This window comes from Didymella exigua, assembly GCF_010094145.1.
Source record: "Didymella exigua CBS 183.55 unplaced genomic scaffold M421scaffold_6, whole genome shotgun sequence".
NCBI lineage: Eukaryota > Fungi > Ascomycota > Dothideomycetes > Pleosporales > Didymellaceae > Didymella > Didymella exigua.
In genome coordinates, this window is record NW_022984780.1 from 98,499 (window position 1) to 114,813 (window position 16,315).

The following is a 16,315-nucleotide window of genomic DNA, read 5'->3' on the forward strand; positions in this document are numbered from 1 at the left end:
ACGAAACGGATTCCGTGGGCTACGTTCGCTGACCGCCGGGGCTCGTGCTCGGGTCTAAAACAAAGCCAGCTACCTAGCCCGAGCATCTGATGAGCAGTAAGCAGTCCACATGGCTGCGCTTAGTGGACTAAGCTTCGTGGGGTAAAATTTAGGGTCCATTGATTGAACGGCCGTGGCCGAAGCCTGTCAAAGAGTAGACGATCCCTGTTCCTACTTCGTAGCTTGAGGTACGTTAGACATTCATGTTGAGTAGAGTGTAAGCGCATTTTGGGTGAAGGTGTATGCTTTGATGGGGTATCGAGACAAGCTTTGGTCTAACCTCTCGAACGCCAGATTCCCGAACGCCAACGACAAATTGTCTAATCGTACAGCATGCCAATCTCGACGCTGTCCCTTATACAATCGAATCAACGTCGTTCGTTCCTCCCTCCAATGTTCCTTTCCCGAGTTCGTCGAGTCTTCTCTACAAGCAAGGAGTGAATCCTGTCATCTTCCTCTTCTGCCAGCTCTTGGTCGATCTGCTCTCTGACCTTCATGATCTGTTCTTCTGTGATGCCTTTTGTGTTGACTACGACACTCGGTGCTCCCTCCATGTAACGGAGGTTCTCCATGGCCTTTTCAACGAGCTTGTGCAACGCTGGGTCTGTGTTCAGATTGTCGTGGCGTTTAGTATTGTGCAAGTCGGGATACAGTATGCCGTCGCCGTTCTCCTCTCCTTGGAATGCCTGAAGGTACGGAATATGAGTCGGAAGGTCATTGTGTAATGTAGCGCCAACACAGACAGCTGTTTCGTGGCACCAGGTACGCGCGACATTTCGAGGTGTATATCCTCCACCGCCAATGAGGACAAGAGGCCGTCCGAAAGACTTGACAGTCTCGATACAGGAGCCGTGTGCCTTGATATTGAGGTTGAATCGACCGAGTCGGTCTCCTCCAAGCGAGTCGGCACCTGACTGTAGTACAATGGCCTGAGGGTTGTATTTTTCGACAACCTTGCTTGTAACTGTCCTGAACAACCATTTATACTGGTGATCATCGATTCCGTCGTCGATGGGGATGTTCAGGCTGTGCGCTTTGCCGCGGTTCGCTGGATCCTTCGGGCCCATCTCGTCAATATTACCAGTCCCTGGAAAGAATGGCCAGCCATGCCTGTCAATACCGTATTTGTGGTACGAGAGTGTGAACACACGGTCGGTCGACTCGAATGCTTGCTCCACACCATCGCCGTGATGGACGTCGATATCGATGTACAGTACGCGTTGGTGTTGGGTCAGCAGAAGCTGTATGGCGATGACGATGTCGTTCACGTAGCAAAATCCCGATGCAAGGTTCTTCTTCGCGTGATGCAGACCACCCGACCAGTTGATAGCTATGTCAGACTGCTTGTTCAGTAGATTGTAGGCCGCGCTCATAGAGGCGCCTGTGTACAGCGACACGTAGTTCCACAGGCCATCGAAGACTGGACAATCGTTCGAGTCACCACCAAAGCCGTAAGCTATGTACTGTGAATCGTCTGGCTTGGCATTTTGAGGTGTGATTCTGTGTATGTTAGAGAGACGAGCCACGACGAACGAGATTGCCAAACAGGAGTACAACTTACTCGCTAAGGTAAGATAGATACTCTCGGTCATGGAAAATGGCTAATTCATTGAAACTGGCTGGCCGGGGCTCGTAAAGATCCATCGTGTACTCGAGCCCGTACGAAAGCACCAGCTGTTTCGTCAAGGTCAACCGCCATGGTTTCATTGGATGTGAGCTTCCGAAGTGGTGGTATTCGACATGTGGGTTGTAGTGGAAGGACACATTGTATCCTTGCGGCCTTTCTAGCCCGTACTCTTCAGCCTCTCTTGCAATAACCTCTTGTTTCGCGGAATCGGCGAGAGCTTTGAAATCCTGGAACTCGCCGGTGTAAACGTCATGGTCAACCGGCGAGAGATATTCCTCGACAATATTATTGCTCGGTCCATATCCAGAAACGCGCATATTGACGGATCTATCGCCCACGGGATTCTCGGTGTAGTTGTCGGTGTGCGCGTCGGTCGCTGAGCAGGGTCAGGTTTCCCCGCGGGCCACCTTTCAACTATCGCAGATTGACAAGTCTTGCTTGAATATCTTGCTGCCGTGTAGTGAAAGTGGCGCGATTTCCTTCAGGGTGTGATATGGATGTGAGGTTGGAGTGGATGTCGCCGTCTGATTGGTAGGCTCTTGATGTTTTGCTGAGCCGCACGTGACGCGCTAGCTGACTAGCTTGTTAGGGCTGAATGCAACCAAGTCGAGAACACGCACCGCAGTCCAAGCAGACATCATATAACATTCTTCACTTTTCAAAAGAGATAGACACAGGAATCTGGAGGCAATCAGGAAATCCGTGAACTAATAGCTGGGCTTCTAGGCTTTGTTGCAGTCGCGCCTACCTGTTGGCGCATCTCGTGCTTTCACTCCGGGGTTTCCATCTACAAACTACCACTTTCCATCAAGACGACATCGTCACCTCACTCAACAACATCACCAAAACATCCTGATCATGGCTATTGCGGAAGATGCGGCGACTGTTCTTGAGCAGTTCATCCACGATGTCGCCAATCTTCCCGCGGAGATCACGCATCTCTACGAAGAAGTACAGGCCAAAGATGCGCAGATCCACGACCTGCGTGCCGCGATACAGCAACGCGACAACAGTCTTCAAAAGTTCATTAAGCTGAACGGTAGTTTGGTCGTTAACCCTAAGGAGGAGCCGTACAATAAAGTTGTGATCCAAAACTACGAACGCGCGCAGATTCTTCAGGAGGAGAAGATTGGCCTCGTAGACAAAGCCGCCGCGCTCGTAAGCAACCTACTGCACGATCGAAACTTCTATCTAACACCTTTCGCAGCTCGATCGATATGTGAAGCGGCTGGACATCAAGCTGCGGGATCTCCAAAGCGATGGCTCTATACCTGCAGACCCGCAGATGCCTTCTCTATTGAAGGATTCACCAGGCAATCTAGTGCCACCTTTATCATCCACGAATACAGGCGCAAGTACACCGTTACATCCGGTATCTGGCAACCAAGGTGGAGGCGCGCCCAACATTGCACAGGCAGCAGCAATCGCACGCATCACAAATGCGACAAATGTTAGCGCCAACTCGAGGGCAGCCCCGATACAGAACATGCAGACCCAAGCACTGCTCAACCAGCAAAGACTGACCAACGCACAAAGCGCGATTCAAGCTAGTGCACGATCAGAACGAGAGCTCTCGGCGGGAAGTGACAGCAAGCGTCGCAGACCAACTGGCAGCATTGGACCTCTGCCCGCAGCAAATTCGTCTCTGGGTCGACAAGGCTCAATTGGACCGGGCACACCAAAACCGTCGACGCCAGGTTCGCGAGCTGGCAGCGTAGGACCGAGGCATGCACTCACAGTCAAGAAGGCCAAGCCACAGCAGCCGTTGCGCAAGGCTGCTCTGACTGCCAAGTCTGGGGTCAACAAGAAGAGGCGTAAGGGCGGTTCGAGAGCTTCACCGTCTACAACAGCTGAAGATGAGAGTGTAGCCAGTGATGCTGGTACCGAAGATGAGGAGATGTCTGGTGTGGCGGGAGAAGGAGACGAAGAAGAGTCGGACGACACTAAGTACTGCTTTTGTCAACGCGTTAGTTTCGGTGACATGGTTGCGTGCGACAACGACAACTGCCAGTATCAGTGGTTCCACTGGATGTGTGTGGGGATCAAGGAGGAGCCGGTGGGCGATTGGCTGTGCCCTGAGTGCAAGAAGCAGCCGGCACAGAAGATCAAGCGGGTGCGTTGAAGCTGTGGCGCTCTGCAGCAATGTATCGGCAGCGGGAGAGGCGTTGAAAACGGCAACCACGACCGGAGTGTCGCCCAGGCACGGCCACTTTGTTATATACCCTCATGAAATTGGTTGTCTTGATCCATCATGCCGTGGCGATGCGGGCTCCACAAGGAGCTGCAAGGATCGCCGTGCGAGCCCGTTGCTGTGAGCACGGCAACAGTCTCGATCGTCGAGCTCGTCCCTGGACCAGGGTCTGTGTGTCCGCTTACCTCGTATAGTCGTTGCCCGTTGTGCGGGCGCCGTTTGGCAGCCGTGGAAAGAGGCAGTCTGGTGAGTCGTGCCTTGTGACAAAGCACCACGCACGACACGCGCCGAGCTGCACGGAATACTCCACCATCAGCTCGGCCGTACTGAGCAGACCACTCACCGCGCACCGCCAGGCCTTCTCCAGAGGCGCTCCACATCGCGAGCTTCGGTGACATGCAGCGACGCAGGGCGGGCCAGGTTCATTCGTCGACGCTGCAGGCCAGCTGCAGTTAGCGCTCCGACTTCCAACAACGCTCCCCAGCACGCCCAGCCCAGAGTGGTGAAAGGGGCATCCACCGACATTTGGACGGAAGAGCAGGCGGGTAGAGCACGCCCTCAAAAGGTATCTAGCCCCGGCACCGCGCATTGCTGCTCTCCAGCCCTGCTACCTGCTACCTGCTACCTCCTACCTGCTATTCGCCCCTCTGCTGCTGCGCCGCGGGGGATTTCCTGCAAACAACTGCGCGGCCCATTCCAGCACACGCCATTGTTGCATGCCATTGTTGATGTTGCTCGCTCACGCATCGCCGACGACTGATTCGTAGAAGCACGAGGCGCGCCAGTCCAATCCCCATCACCCACCACGCTCAGGGTTTCCCGCCCAGGGTTTCACGCTTGCCCAGCACCCGCCGCGCCCTCCGGCGACGTTTGCAGGCTCGATCTCTGTGCCTCAGGCGCGCTAGCAGCGACAGCGGCAGCCCGCGCGGTGAAACGCGACAAAGGCACTATGAACACGCGCACCGGCACGCTGTCGCCCGTCTCGACTGACAGCCAGGAGTGGTCGCCCATCACACGCTACACGAACGTCGCAGGCGAGAACCCATACTCGCCCTCGCTGCCGCCCAGCACCTACGGAGGCAGTACTTACGGCGGCAGCATCTACGGCGGCAACAGCACTCCCGATGGCGGCATGCTCAATGGAATGCGTCCCCAAGGAAACGGCAACCCGTCGCCGCCCAGCTCAGTCGGCCGCAGCAGCGACGGCACGGGCCTGTACGCTGCGAGCCTCGCCGGTAGCGACGCCAGCATGAGCAACCGCAAGCTGCAGATGCTCGAGGAGACCATGGCCGAGCACTTCCGCGTCCTCAAGGTCTACCTCGGGCCTTACCTCAACGACGCCCAGGGCAACCCGCGCCCGAGCCGTGCCAAGGACAAGCTCACGCGCCTGTCGGGCGTGCAGTTCCAGGAGCTCAGCACCGACGTCTACGACGAGTCGCTGCGCAGGGAGGAGGACCGCAGGCGCGGCGGGCCCAACGCACCCGGCAACGCGACGCCCAGCTACCTGCTGCCCAAGAACAACTTCCACCCCAAGCGCAACCAGGCCCGCCAGAAGCTGTCCACGCTGCCGCTCGAGCGCTTCCGCCAGCTCGCGACCGACGTCTTCTACGAGCTGGAGCGGAGGTACCCGCGCTTCACGTCCGGCGACCTGGCCCGCTCAGCAAGTCCCGCAGCGAGCGTCGCGAGCCGCGTCAGCGACAGAGGGCCGCCCCCCCGCAACGGCAGCATGGACAGCAGGTTCGGCGGCCGGGGACCGCCAGGTCCCGGATACAGAGGGCCACCTCCACCAGGCGACCCGCGAGGCATGCAGGGGCCTCCAGGGGGGCTCGCACCGGGATCGCAGGCTAACGAGTACGGCCGACCGCTTCCCAAGACTTTCCACCAGAACACGATTGTACCGAACAAGGGCACGCTAGTAGAAGACGATGACGACAGCGCTGGGGACGACGATGATGCCTTCAATCTAGAGGGCGCTGCTGCCAGGCGGCAGACTAATAAGAGCGCCAAGAGCATGAGCATGGCGCGGGAGAAGATGGTTGCAGAACTAGAAAAGCAAGTCACAGAGCTGCAAGAGAAGACTGCTGCGCTGGGAGGAACCTTAAAGGACAAGGACGATGAACTGCAGAGACTCAAGGACGCCGAAGGCACAAGAGACAGCGTAAGCAAGCTCTGACCATGCACCAACCTCCTGCTGACATACATAGACCAATGCCTCTGAGCGCGCTGAATGGGACGAACTCCGGTACTCTCTCCAAGATAAGGTGGAGAAGGCAGAGACCCTCAACGCGTCATTACGATCCGAGCTAGATAGGATACGCAATGATCACGAGCAAGAGCAGAAGAGCCTGCGTGCGCAAATCACTGACCTCGAATCGAACCCACCACAGCAAGCGTACAATAGCGGGAACGATGAATGGAGACAGCGGTGCGAGGAGCTTGAGCGCGAGCTGAGCGAGCAGCAACAGGTCGCGGAAGAGGTCCGCAGGGACGCATCCACGTTCTTGCAGGAGATGCGCGAACTGTCTGCACGCAGTGATGCCGCTGTCGAAAAAGAGGAACGGCTCACGAGCAAAGTGTCGACACTGGAGGAAGAGCTGAAGGAATGGAAGAGTCGCTATGCACGCTCCAAGACACAGCTTCGCACGCTGAAAGCCTCGTCGATTGGCTTGTCCGGCCTCGCATCCCCAGACATTGCCAACTACACCCGTAACGCCAGCTTCTCATCACCGGACGGCTTGGTTAAAGACGTCCATGTCACCAACTTCCAGCTCAGCATCGACGAGCTATTACAAAAGGCACGCAGAGTGGACTCGGAGCAAACACTTGAAAGCATGCGCAGCGTCGTCAAATGCGTGCGTGCTATTACAGGCGATATTGACAGCACGCCGCTGTCGCAGATGCAATCGCCCACCAGCAGTATCAGCGGTGACTTGATGGCTAGTCCAGAGAAGCAGCAAGCCAAGCTCAAGTCGCGCGTCAGCGCTACGGCCAACAACCTCATCACAGCTACCAAGAATCACGCTTCCTCGAATGGCATGTCACCCGTCAGTCTGCTAGATGCTGCTGCAAGCCACCTGTCCACCGCCGTGGTTGAGCTCCTCAAGCTCGTAAAAGTGCGACCCACACCAGACAACGAGCTAGACCGTGATCAGCTGGATCGCGAGGAAGTTGCTGACATGCCCATGCCGCTCAAGCCAACCGTATTTGGTGGATACAGTCCGGTCACGCCGAACGGCACAGGGAATAACGTCAGCGACAACAGCAGCAGCAACAATGCTAACAGCGTTGGTCCTGACCGCGGCCACCAACGCGGGCGAAGTAGCAAGGGCAGCAATGCGACTGGTTACAGCTCGTACAGCTCGCCCTACAGTGGATATGGTCGCGAAAGCTCAGGCTCGAACGTGATCAACGGCCAGGCTGATAAAGGCATGACCGAGTTCAAGGTGAGTCGGTATTCTGACAAACTTCTGAAGCATGACTAACAGGAAGCTAGAACTACCTCGAGGACCAGACCGCGACCCTCGTTCAGAGCATCCAGCCTCTCGTCAACCTCATCCGCTCAGGGCCAGACTCCACACCAGCCGAGGAGCAGCAGATTTACGCGTACATACAGGATATTTCTCGCGCAGTCGATGACACTGGCGACCGCACCTACGACGCCGTTAAGCAACTCTCCAGCCCTGCGTTGCAAAAACACGCTATTCCTGTCGTGGAGGTCCTCGACGATTGCAGACGAGATATGCTCGACATCGACATTCGCAACGGTGGCCGCGACAAGGTTCCTCCGCTTGCTTTCAAGATAGCCAGAGCTCTCAAGGTATGCCGCACACAGCCGCTACCATTACGTGTATACTGACGATGAACAGGAACTTGTCCTTCGTGTTGACCGTATCGAGTCTGGCGAATTGACCGTCGAGCAGACCCTGAAAACCGACTTTTAATCCCAGTACACCACTTCTGCCTGTTTACCTCCATGAGCATTGACGTAACGACCGACCTCCCTACTTTTATATACCTATAGCTCGAGTGAGCCTCGATGCAGCGTTCCCCAGCTGGAGGGAAATGATTCATGCGTCTTTTCTGTTGTTTTCAACCTGTTCACGTTGGATACCTTAACTTGCTTCCCTGCGACCATGCGACATCATGAGCGGCTTATACCTTACCTTACCTATTGATAGTGTTTGTTTTACGACGATTGTATTGGCTGCTGCCGAGTGCGTGTACGAACGACCGGGTCACATGCTGGGCTGTCAGTAGATGATTAAATGCAAGATATCGCTGCTTCGAAATTTAGAATGTGTAGAACTACATTAGAGTAGAGAATTGATTGTGTCGAACACTTGTGACAGGCCTGCATTAGTTGGCAGAGAAGCTGGCTGTGACAGCAGAAAAATTTAAAACGCAAAATAATCGTGTATATACACTACTGACTACCTCCGAGATTTTGAGTGCCCAGCCGACTGTCTTTGCAACTAAAGACCTGGTGCAGCTTCCGTGCTTGCGCGGACCTGTGGCATCTTAGCACGCCCGCCCCTTACGACCACACGCCAGCCACACCTCTCCATCCGAGATTTCGCCCACCCCCACTACCAACTTGGCTTCCCACCTCATGACCGCCCACATCAAGGGAATTGAAACGGACCGTCTCAGCAAGCTCTCTACAGACGCTTCCCGAGCGCCATGACGTCACGTTACGTACCTCATGTGACAAAGTCATGTGCGCCCCACTGCACTTGTGGCTGAGGCCAGATGCTCCTTCTTGAGCAACTTCTTGCTTTGCTTCATTTGCACCTCAGGGTCTGGTTCTGTTTACATCGCTCTGAAATCAATCAACAACTCTGTCAACATCGCAAATAACAGTTGCGAAGCAAGCAGCAAGAGCTAGATTCAAAAAGGAGGTCGAGCAAGAGAAGGATCGTATCGCTGCGATGGCTTTCCCAGGGCAGCAACAAGTGCAGCAGCAGATGCATATGCAGCAGCCGCCGTACAATGACTCCATCTTGACCATCACGGAGAAGAGCTGTGCCGACCCGTATGTGCTGTTCGATAAGGGCACGTATTACATGGTGAGCGACGAAACAACCGTACTCGAGAGAGTGTGAGCGAAAGCGGGCTAACTGAGAAGACATGGACCACAGGTTGTTCGGTTGAGATATGGTCGGCGGAGAGTCTGTTTGATTTTGAGAAGAGGTGTAAGAAGGATATCATCTGGTAAGAAGGAGAGGCCAATCGTTTGCACGCTTCAGCCCTCAATTGACATGCTCAGGTGGGCTCCGAAAGACCAGCCATACTCTGGCGACGTGTGGGCGCCAGAACTCCACTCCATCCACGGCCGCTGGTATGTGTACTTCGCAGCCGCTGATCCGAAACACGGCAACAAGTCCCACCGCATGTTCATCCTCGAAGGCCCACCTGCAGACCAATCGCCCCTGGTACCCGACAACTGGAAATTCTTCGGCCGTGTCGGCGGCCTGCCCGACGATCAGTGGGCCATCGACGGGACCGTCATCACCCTCGGTGGCACAATGTACTTCGTCTACTCCGGCTGGCCGCCCGGCGTGCACGAGAACGAGTCCCGACAAGAAATCTACATCATCCAGATGACCTCTCCAACACAATGCACTGGACACCCCATCCGCATCAGCACGCCCGACTTGCAGTTCGAATTCTCCGGCGCCAGCGGCATCAATGAAGGACCGCAGTTCCTCTGTTCGCCCGACGGACGCTGGATCGGCATCGCATACTCGTGCGCTGGCTCCTGGACGCACGAGTACAAGATGAACGTCTTGTACTGGACCGGCGGGCATGCGCTCGATCCGCAGTCATGGTGCAAATCAAACAGGCCCTTGCTGCAAGCCAGCCGCGACGATAGTCCCCCGTACGGCCCAGGCCACGGCAACTTCGTGCTCGTCAATGGCCCCGGCGGGCCAGAGGTGTGGGGTGTTTTCCACGCCACCGACGCGAAGACGGGCTGGGAGGGCAGGAAAGCGCGGCTTATGCGTGTGGGATGGGCTCATGGGGGGCCGTTCATGGGCAGCGGAGAGTGTGGACGCTGCTGCAGTGATGTTAACCATTTCATTCAAGGCTGTCCCGGGGGCCAGTGCGGTGGCAAGGGACACGCGGGAGGTGCTGGCGGTGCTGGAGGACAGTATGTTCAGGGCGATGCACATGGCGTGCATGGGAATGCGAGTGATAGTGCGAACGTGAAGAACGAGCTGAAGAACCTGGCGAAGCAGGGGAAGGGCTTGATTAGTAAGTTTCTCAAGTAACTTATCTTAAACCATGAGGGTCTGTTTGCGAGGCGTTGCGAGCCGTGTAGGCGTGCGGTAAATGTAAGAAAGCTCGGAGAGGGAAGTTATAGAATTGTGGCCTGTTTCTGTATGCAGAGTTTCCAGTCTCCTGGGAAGAGAGTTTCCTGTCTGCATCTATCTGTGGTCTCAAGTCGTCCTTCCCTGTTGCCCAAGTGTCAGCAGACCGAACTAACCCATGCACAGTTTCACAAGACGCAGAGCTGCACATTCATATACTACTCGAAAGCTATTGACTTGATAGTCTACTCAACGCGTGCGCTTGGACTGCAGGACGAGAATTCACCGTGGTCTCCGTGATGTCGAGCGGCTGCGGAAAACTCGCATGACCGCTAACTACCAGCTGTGAAATCGGTCTTTGCATGGATCTACGTATGGCCCTGTTGATACTGGCTTGCGCAGTCTTCCTGAAAAATCACCGTTATGCAGTGCAGCGGCTCTTGATGGCAAAAAAAGTCGCTGTCAGCTGTAGAGTCATGTTGAACGGGAGGTAGTCAAGATCTGAATATAAGTCCCTCGCAACTCAACAATTCCTTCGGAGGTTACAGAGACTCTGCTCCTATGGTCGATCGTTATCGCTCGTTGAGAGGTCAGTTCGCACATGTACATTCCACACTTTGAATCTATCGCACTACCAAAAATATTGTACTACCAGTCCCCATAAAGTAAAATCCACGGAACATTGAATCCAAGATATTCACTGAATGCAACCAATCTGATGTGCTTTAACTACCGGCAAACGCGTTGTAGTCATGTGTGACGTGTGCGTGGTGAAGGCGCACGCGTTACCGGTAGCTTGCTCACATCTTCTATCTTTCTTCTCACCTCTCACACACATATCACTAAAGACCCAACAACTATGCCACGTCATACATGCTTCCTTATGACTGGAGGGAGCTGACTCAAGTTCCCAAAACCTCCTCTCTTTCCCATCGGTTGTTGAAAGAACCTCGAATATTTCTTGAGGTCATATTCATGGAAGCACAACTTCCGAAATTCTTCTGGTCTATTTTGTGTCTCCCTCCAAAAGATAAGACACCGTACGATACCTGTTTCGCAATCTGTTGACTAGCTTCTGATCAGCAGCCAGAAAGTATAGCAGCGACGAGGCAGCGCAAATCCAGACCTTGCAGGACATGGAGGACGACGACCGAGTGCTGATCGGGCGCCTTGAGCGCAATATCCCTCGGCTGATCAAGCTCCAGCGCCTGGAAAGCATGTGCTTCCAGCAGAAAAGTAGCGAATTCACGGATTTCAACAAGAAATCTGGCCGTGACAACGCGATGGCCGTAGGACTCCGCAACCGAATAAGTGACCTGACTTTGCTTATCTGCGGCCCTGATTGGGTTCACATGCTTCGACAAGTCGCTGATGATGTTTGTCGACATGGTCGGCGAATGCGAGATCACGTCCGGTTTTTCTTCCAGTACAATAAGGCATATCTTTGGCATTTGACGTTGGAACAAATGCTGGAATTCAGGTCCTCGATGCATTCCGCCCGTCGACCGTATTCGACATTAAGGGTCTAGACGGCGTCTTTGCCCTCCAGCTTGACGTAATCCACGAGCACCTGCTGCAGACAGGCAAGTAGAGAGAGGACTGGTACTCTACCGCTATCGCTTGGTAAGTCAGCTACTCTGAAGTTCTAGACAGGGCTTACACGTTGCCACAACACGATTCTCGAGATTATCGAAGCCGAAGTGAAGAGCAAGTCGAAGGCTCAAGGCAATCGGGACTGGTTTGTCAATTTTCGTCGCGGATGCCGACCAGATCGGCGTGGAGGATGCCTCCCCTGGCTTCAAGACGAAGCAGCGTGTGTGCATCGGCCCTAAGAGCAAACAATAAGCACAGGTCAGGAACTAGGCATCCCATAAGTAGAAGCGTAAGGCAAAAGCCCCATTCTTGAATGCGCAGTCTTTGACCTGTAAACGAACGATATGAGTTATGCACATTTACGTGATCGCAACTTACCCATCTCTTCTGCGTTTTGAATAGAAGTTTGCTCATCTGTCGCCTCAATCAAGCATGCCAATTTATTCCCGAGACATGTATTTTGCTTAAGACGCGACGTGAAGGTGCGGACATCCAAAGCTCTGAACTCAGATTGACGAATGTCAGACATATCGACAAGAAGAGTACCGGTATTCCAATCCTGGAAAGACTATACAGGTTAAAGGGCATTGTCAATCTGATGCTCAATACCTGACACATCTTGCCAGAGAACAACCCATTACTTACATGCTACTATTTTGCTCTCAATTCCGCGCGGAAACTACTGTGTTGCGGTGATTACCTCATCGTCATGCCCCACCATGTACAAAGGTAGATGTACAAGGTTTAGTGCACTCCACCGGCATCCCCCCAATAGCAGATTTTGGCCTGCCGTCTAAATGTCTAAATTTTAAATTAGGGTTATATTTTTATTTACCAACAGAATTTCTATCAACAGCACAGGACAGATGGCCGAGCGGTCTAAGGCGCTAGCTTCAGGTGCTAGTAGAGCAATCTGCGTGGGTTCGAATCCCACTCTGTTCAACATTCTTTTTTGCACTTATCCGGACCTCAATAATACCTGTTGTGGTCATCAAGATATCGTGGATTGTGCCATTCAAAATGTGAGGCTGGCACGTGATAAATCGTGCGGGGCCCACGCAAGAGTGGGGCTTCACCTAAACTCCCGCGGAATCGTGGAACCAGCAGCAGCAGTCACATCCGTGAACAGCAGCAACTCCTTTTTAGACTTGCAAACAACGCAATGTAGAATGCGCCTACCCCTCTCTTTGACATGCAGCTGCAATCATGCCAGCCATGGGTGCGCAGAAGCCGCGCATCTCGATATGGCAAGGTGAACTTGGCCTCTCTTGGAACGCCTCATGCATTTGCGGCTGATTTGCCCTCGAACCATTATTTGCGAGTCCCGCTCTCTCAAAAGTCACCCGCTGCTCTGGGCTATTCATTTCATGTCCTAATTTTTGCATATTGATACCCGCCGCTTTCGCTGGAGCGGCTCTCCACCGCTCTTACGCGTTGTACCGTTACTACGTGCCATCGCACCACCGTCGTCGTGCAGAGTGTGCAGCGCTTGGAACTGATCAGCACGACAATGTCTCGAAAGATGGCTCTCAGGCGGCTATGTGCTGTTGCAGGCGTCTCTCTGGGCGTCTTTACAATCACTACAGCTGCGGCGCATGCCGAGCAGCCTTTGTCAGGTACAGCTCTTTGGAACACTGCGCCTTTCGATACTGACATATATCTAGATGCGCCCGCGCAAGTCTACGAGGCCAGAAATCGTGACACACTTCAGACACACCTTCGTACCTCCGAATCCGCAGCCAATGCCTCCACCCCCAATGCGCCCTCATATTCGCTATACACAACCAGCATACTACAAGACTTGCACGATGGCCTCGAAACAATGCAGAGCTCATACTTCTCGATATGGTTGGGAAAGTACACCACTGCAATCGATTGGACTGCTGCTGTTATGGCGACACATGTCTCAGCAACCCTAGCCTCGCTCTCGCGCTCGCTCACGTACACAATGCCTGGGACTTTCGACAAGTCCAAGAATCTGGACGTTGAGGCGCAGATGGTGGAGAACGAGATCAACAAGTACTTCGGGCAGATTGCAACGTACTACTTCGGCGAAGACCACTTTGCGATAAGAATGCAAGCGTACGACGACATACTCTGGGTTGTGCTGGGTTGGCTCGAAAGCATACAGTTCATCGAAGGCCACTCTGCAGAACACTATGCTTCTGGGTCGCAAAAAGAGGCGGCTGTTCCTGAATGGCATGCGCGCCAGTTCATTCCGGCTTTCGCACATCGTGCACGAATTTTCTATGAAATTGCAGAGAAGGGCTGGGATTGGCGCCTTTGTGGTGGAGGAATGACTTGGAATCCTCGCCTTCTGCCATACAAGAACGCTATCACAAATGAGCTGTTTATATCGGCGAGCATTGGCATGTACCTGCATTTCCCTGGCGATGCGAACTGCGCACCATTCCTCTCCCAGTACGACGATATTAAAGATAAGAAGAACAGGAAGCCGAGCGATAAGCTTCTTCGCGCGCAGGAGCGTGGTGAGCAGTGTGATGAGAACACCCAGACTGAAAGCTCATACGACCCTGTCTACCTAGCCAATGCAATCAATGGCTACGATTGGCTGAAGAATAGCGGCATGAAGAACAAGCAAGGCCTTTACGTTGACGGCTTCCACATCGCCGGCTACCGCACTAATCACAGCAAAACCGAGTGCGATGAGCGGAACGAAATGGTGTACACGTACAACCAAGGCGTCATCCTTTCCGGTCTTCGAGGGCTCTGGGAAGCATCTGGCAAGCAAACCTATCTTGAGGACGGCCACGAGCTTATCCGCAACGTCATTCGCGCCACTGGATGGACAGATGGCCAGATTTTCGCCGCAGCCTCCACTCACCCCGAGAAACCCGACCAGATCCCCGAGTCGCATCGGGACATCCTCACCAGCTGGGCGGGTCTGGGCGCAGGCGGCATTCTGGCTGAAGCGTGCGACCCGTCGGGATCTTGCAACCAGAACGGCCAGACTTTCAAGGGCATCTTCTTCCACCATCTTACTACGTTCTGCAAGCCGCTTCCTGCCGTGCCGGTCCGTCTTGGTAGGACGTATGCAGCGAGTCGCGAGACGAGGATTCTGCATGCTAGAAGCTGCAAGGAATATACGAAGTGGGTTGTACACAATGCGAAGGCTGCTCTGAGGACGACGAATAAAGAAGGCAGGTTTGGTAGCTGGTGGGGCGCGAATGGACATGCTGGGCAGATATTGAGAGTCCGAAGAGTGGCGAATGCTATGGATTATCAGAACCGGCCTGACGAGTATTCGGCGCGATTTGAAGAGGAGGCCCACACGTCGGATGATGCGGGGGGCGCAGAGGATGAGGACGAGCGGCTGGCAGGCCACGATATGACTGGTGATCACGACGAGAGAGATGACACCGCCTCGAGAGACTGGAATGATCGTGGTAGAGGAAGGACTGTTGAGACGCAGGGTAGCGGTGTTGCGGTGCTGAGGGCAATGCTGGAGTTCGAGAGACTCGGCCAAAGTGATGATGGGGGTTTCGTTCCGTGAGTCTGTACTGCAAGTACTATTCGCACATGATATCGTTACGTCGAATTGCAGACAGTTCCACAAACACGGCTGTATCAAATATTCTCGAATTTGCGTTATTGACTCCACGCAGGCATACTTGGTCCTTTCGCTCTGAAGCTGCAAGGCAAAACCCGAATTTTCTTGGACTGAAACTCAGTGATAAGAAAGGCAGAGATAGTCTTGAGGGTGTCGCGATGGGACTCATCTGGGGCGTCATGGGACTCTTGGTCTGGGTCGTCTGGCTGGAGGGCTGGTGGAAGCTCTGATTTGAGATGGGCGGAGCACTTCGAGACTGAGCGTATGTCGAGCTTTGTGGACTGTAAGATTTGCTGCTGGAGACACACTTTACTTCGGTCTGCGTGCAAGACGGTCTAGCAGTACGGTTATAAGTGGGTTGAGAATAGGGGAAAGATTATCTTCTTCTTGCTGTGCTAGTGTGTAGGCTGGTAATGATGACAGTTCAGACGTGCCTCCTTGGTCACGTCAGCTTTGTGGGTCTTTGAATCTGCATCCGTAGCTCGTTATACGGTACATGGCTGAGGATACTGTGCTGACAGCCAGATTCTGGGCGTCGGAGGGAAAACAACATTGGAATCTAGCCACACCGCGCAACGCGCCACGACATCTCGGTTTTCTTGCAAGAGTTAACGCTATTGCAGTCTTTGCCACGGGGCTTCGCTTCGTCTGTGACGTGTCTTACTAACTGTGGGATAGGTATCCCATGGGTAAGAGGCCGAAATGCGGTTTGATCTTCCGCCCAATCACTCAGAACCGCAACGTCCTCACAGAATCGACTAAAGCATTTTTTGGGCTCTGGTTCCACCTCATCAAGATCCAGGCCGTTTGGTATACTACATACACCGTTGCATTCCCGATGATATACGTCCTTGTAGGCATCTACGGTTTTATTCTCGTTGCTGTGACTATCACTCTATTGTCACCACAGCATCTATTACTACTTTTGCGATAAGTGGCACCTGGACTCTCGCTGTGGTACCGATGTTCCTCTTCTTGCTCGGCCT

The 16,315-nt window shown here is 54.0% G+C and overlaps 5 protein-coding genes and 1 non-coding gene across 6 annotated transcripts; 5 read left to right on the top strand and 1 right to left on the bottom strand.

The window, feature by feature from the left end:
• Positions 1-216: 216 nt before the first annotated feature.
• Positions 217-2,169, bottom strand: M421DRAFT_417739 (putative histone deacetylase). The gene is made up of 2 exons (XM_033591575.1): positions 1,601-2,169; positions 217-1,539 (listed from the first exon to the last, which is right to left on the bottom strand). Exons 1-2 carry the CDS (start codon positions 1,981-1,983, stop codon positions 408-410), a joined length of 1,515 nt encoding a protein of 504 aa, XP_033451342.1. The 5' UTR covers positions 1,984-2,169; the 3' UTR covers positions 217-407.
• Positions 2,170-2,295: 126 nt separating this feature from the next.
• Positions 2,296-3,911, top strand: M421DRAFT_417740 (uncharacterized protein). Its single transcript, XM_033591576.1, has 2 exons — positions 2,296-2,824; positions 2,874-3,911. The coding sequence occupies exons 1-2, from the start codon at positions 2,525-2,527 to the stop codon at positions 3,786-3,788; spliced, it is 1,215 nt and encodes a 404-aa protein (XP_033451343.1). The 5' UTR covers positions 2,296-2,524; the 3' UTR covers positions 3,789-3,911.
• An 895-nt stretch (positions 3,912-4,806) lies between these two features.
• M421DRAFT_56504 (uncharacterized protein) lies at positions 4,807-7,798 on the top strand (the record flags this gene model as incomplete). Its single annotated transcript, XM_033595410.1, has 4 exons — positions 4,807-6,015; positions 6,062-7,300; positions 7,351-7,674; positions 7,724-7,798. The coding sequence occupies 4 exons, from the start codon at positions 4,807-4,809 to the stop codon at positions 7,796-7,798; spliced, it is 2,847 nt and encodes a 948-aa protein (XP_033451344.1).
• A 684-nt stretch (positions 7,799-8,482) lies between these two features.
• M421DRAFT_417742 (glycoside hydrolase family 43 protein) lies at positions 8,483-10,252 on the top strand. The gene is made up of 3 exons (XM_033591577.1): positions 8,483-8,923; positions 8,983-9,068; positions 9,124-10,252. Exons 1-3 carry the CDS (start codon positions 8,786-8,788, stop codon positions 10,124-10,126), a joined length of 1,227 nt encoding a protein of 408 aa, XP_033451345.1. The 5' UTR covers positions 8,483-8,785; the 3' UTR covers positions 10,127-10,252.
• A 2,366-nt stretch (positions 10,253-12,618) lies between these two features.
• M421DRAFT_t31 lies at positions 12,619-12,700 on the top strand. Its single transcript has one exon. It is a non-coding gene; the product is annotated as a tRNA-Leu (tRNA).
• Positions 12,701-12,882: 182 nt separating this feature from the next.
• M421DRAFT_417744 (glycoside hydrolase family 76 protein) lies at positions 12,883-15,373 on the top strand. Its single transcript, XM_033591578.1, has 2 exons — positions 12,883-13,374; positions 13,423-15,373. The coding sequence occupies exons 1-2, from the start codon at positions 13,269-13,271 to the stop codon at positions 15,270-15,272; spliced, it is 1,956 nt and encodes a 651-aa protein (XP_033451346.1). The 5' UTR covers positions 12,883-13,268; the 3' UTR covers positions 15,273-15,373.
• The last annotated feature ends 942 nt before the right edge of the window (positions 15,374-16,315 follow it).

What these genes read in the sequence shown, in the direction of transcription:
- M421DRAFT_417739 (XM_033591575.1), bottom strand. Translation starts at nt 1,983, where the DNA reads ATGCGCGTTTCTGGATATGGACCGAGCAATAATATTGTCGAGGAATAT. An exon ending in TATCTATCTTACCTTAGCGA is followed by an intron (nt 1,540 to 1,600) that starts GTAAGTTGTACT and finishes TAACATACACAG; the next exon opens with AATCACACCTCAAAATGCCA.
- M421DRAFT_417740 (XM_033591576.1), top strand. Translation starts at nt 2,525, where the DNA reads ATGGCTATTGCGGAAGATGCGGCGACTGTTCTTGAGCAGTTCATCCAC. An exon ending in TAGACAAAGCCGCCGCGCTC is followed by an intron (nt 2,825 to 2,873) that starts GTAAGCAACCTA and finishes CACCTTTCGCAG; the next exon opens with CTCGATCGATATGTGAAGCG.
- M421DRAFT_417742 (XM_033591577.1), top strand. Translation starts at nt 8,786, where the DNA reads ATGGCTTTCCCAGGGCAGCAACAAGTGCAGCAGCAGATGCATATGCAG. An exon ending in ATAAGGGCACGTATTACATG is followed by an intron (nt 8,924 to 8,982) that starts GTGAGCGACGAA and finishes CTAACTGAGAAG; the next exon opens with ACATGGACCACAGGTTGTTC. An exon ending in TGTAAGAAGGATATCATCTG is followed by an intron (nt 9,069 to 9,123) that starts GTAAGAAGGAGA and finishes TGACATGCTCAG; the next exon opens with GTGGGCTCCGAAAGACCAGC.
- M421DRAFT_417744 (XM_033591578.1), top strand. Translation starts at nt 13,269, where the DNA reads ATGTCTCGAAAGATGGCTCTCAGGCGGCTATGTGCTGTTGCAGGCGTC. An exon ending in TGCCGAGCAGCCTTTGTCAG is followed by an intron (nt 13,375 to 13,422) that starts GTACAGCTCTTT and finishes ACATATATCTAG; the next exon opens with ATGCGCCCGCGCAAGTCTAC.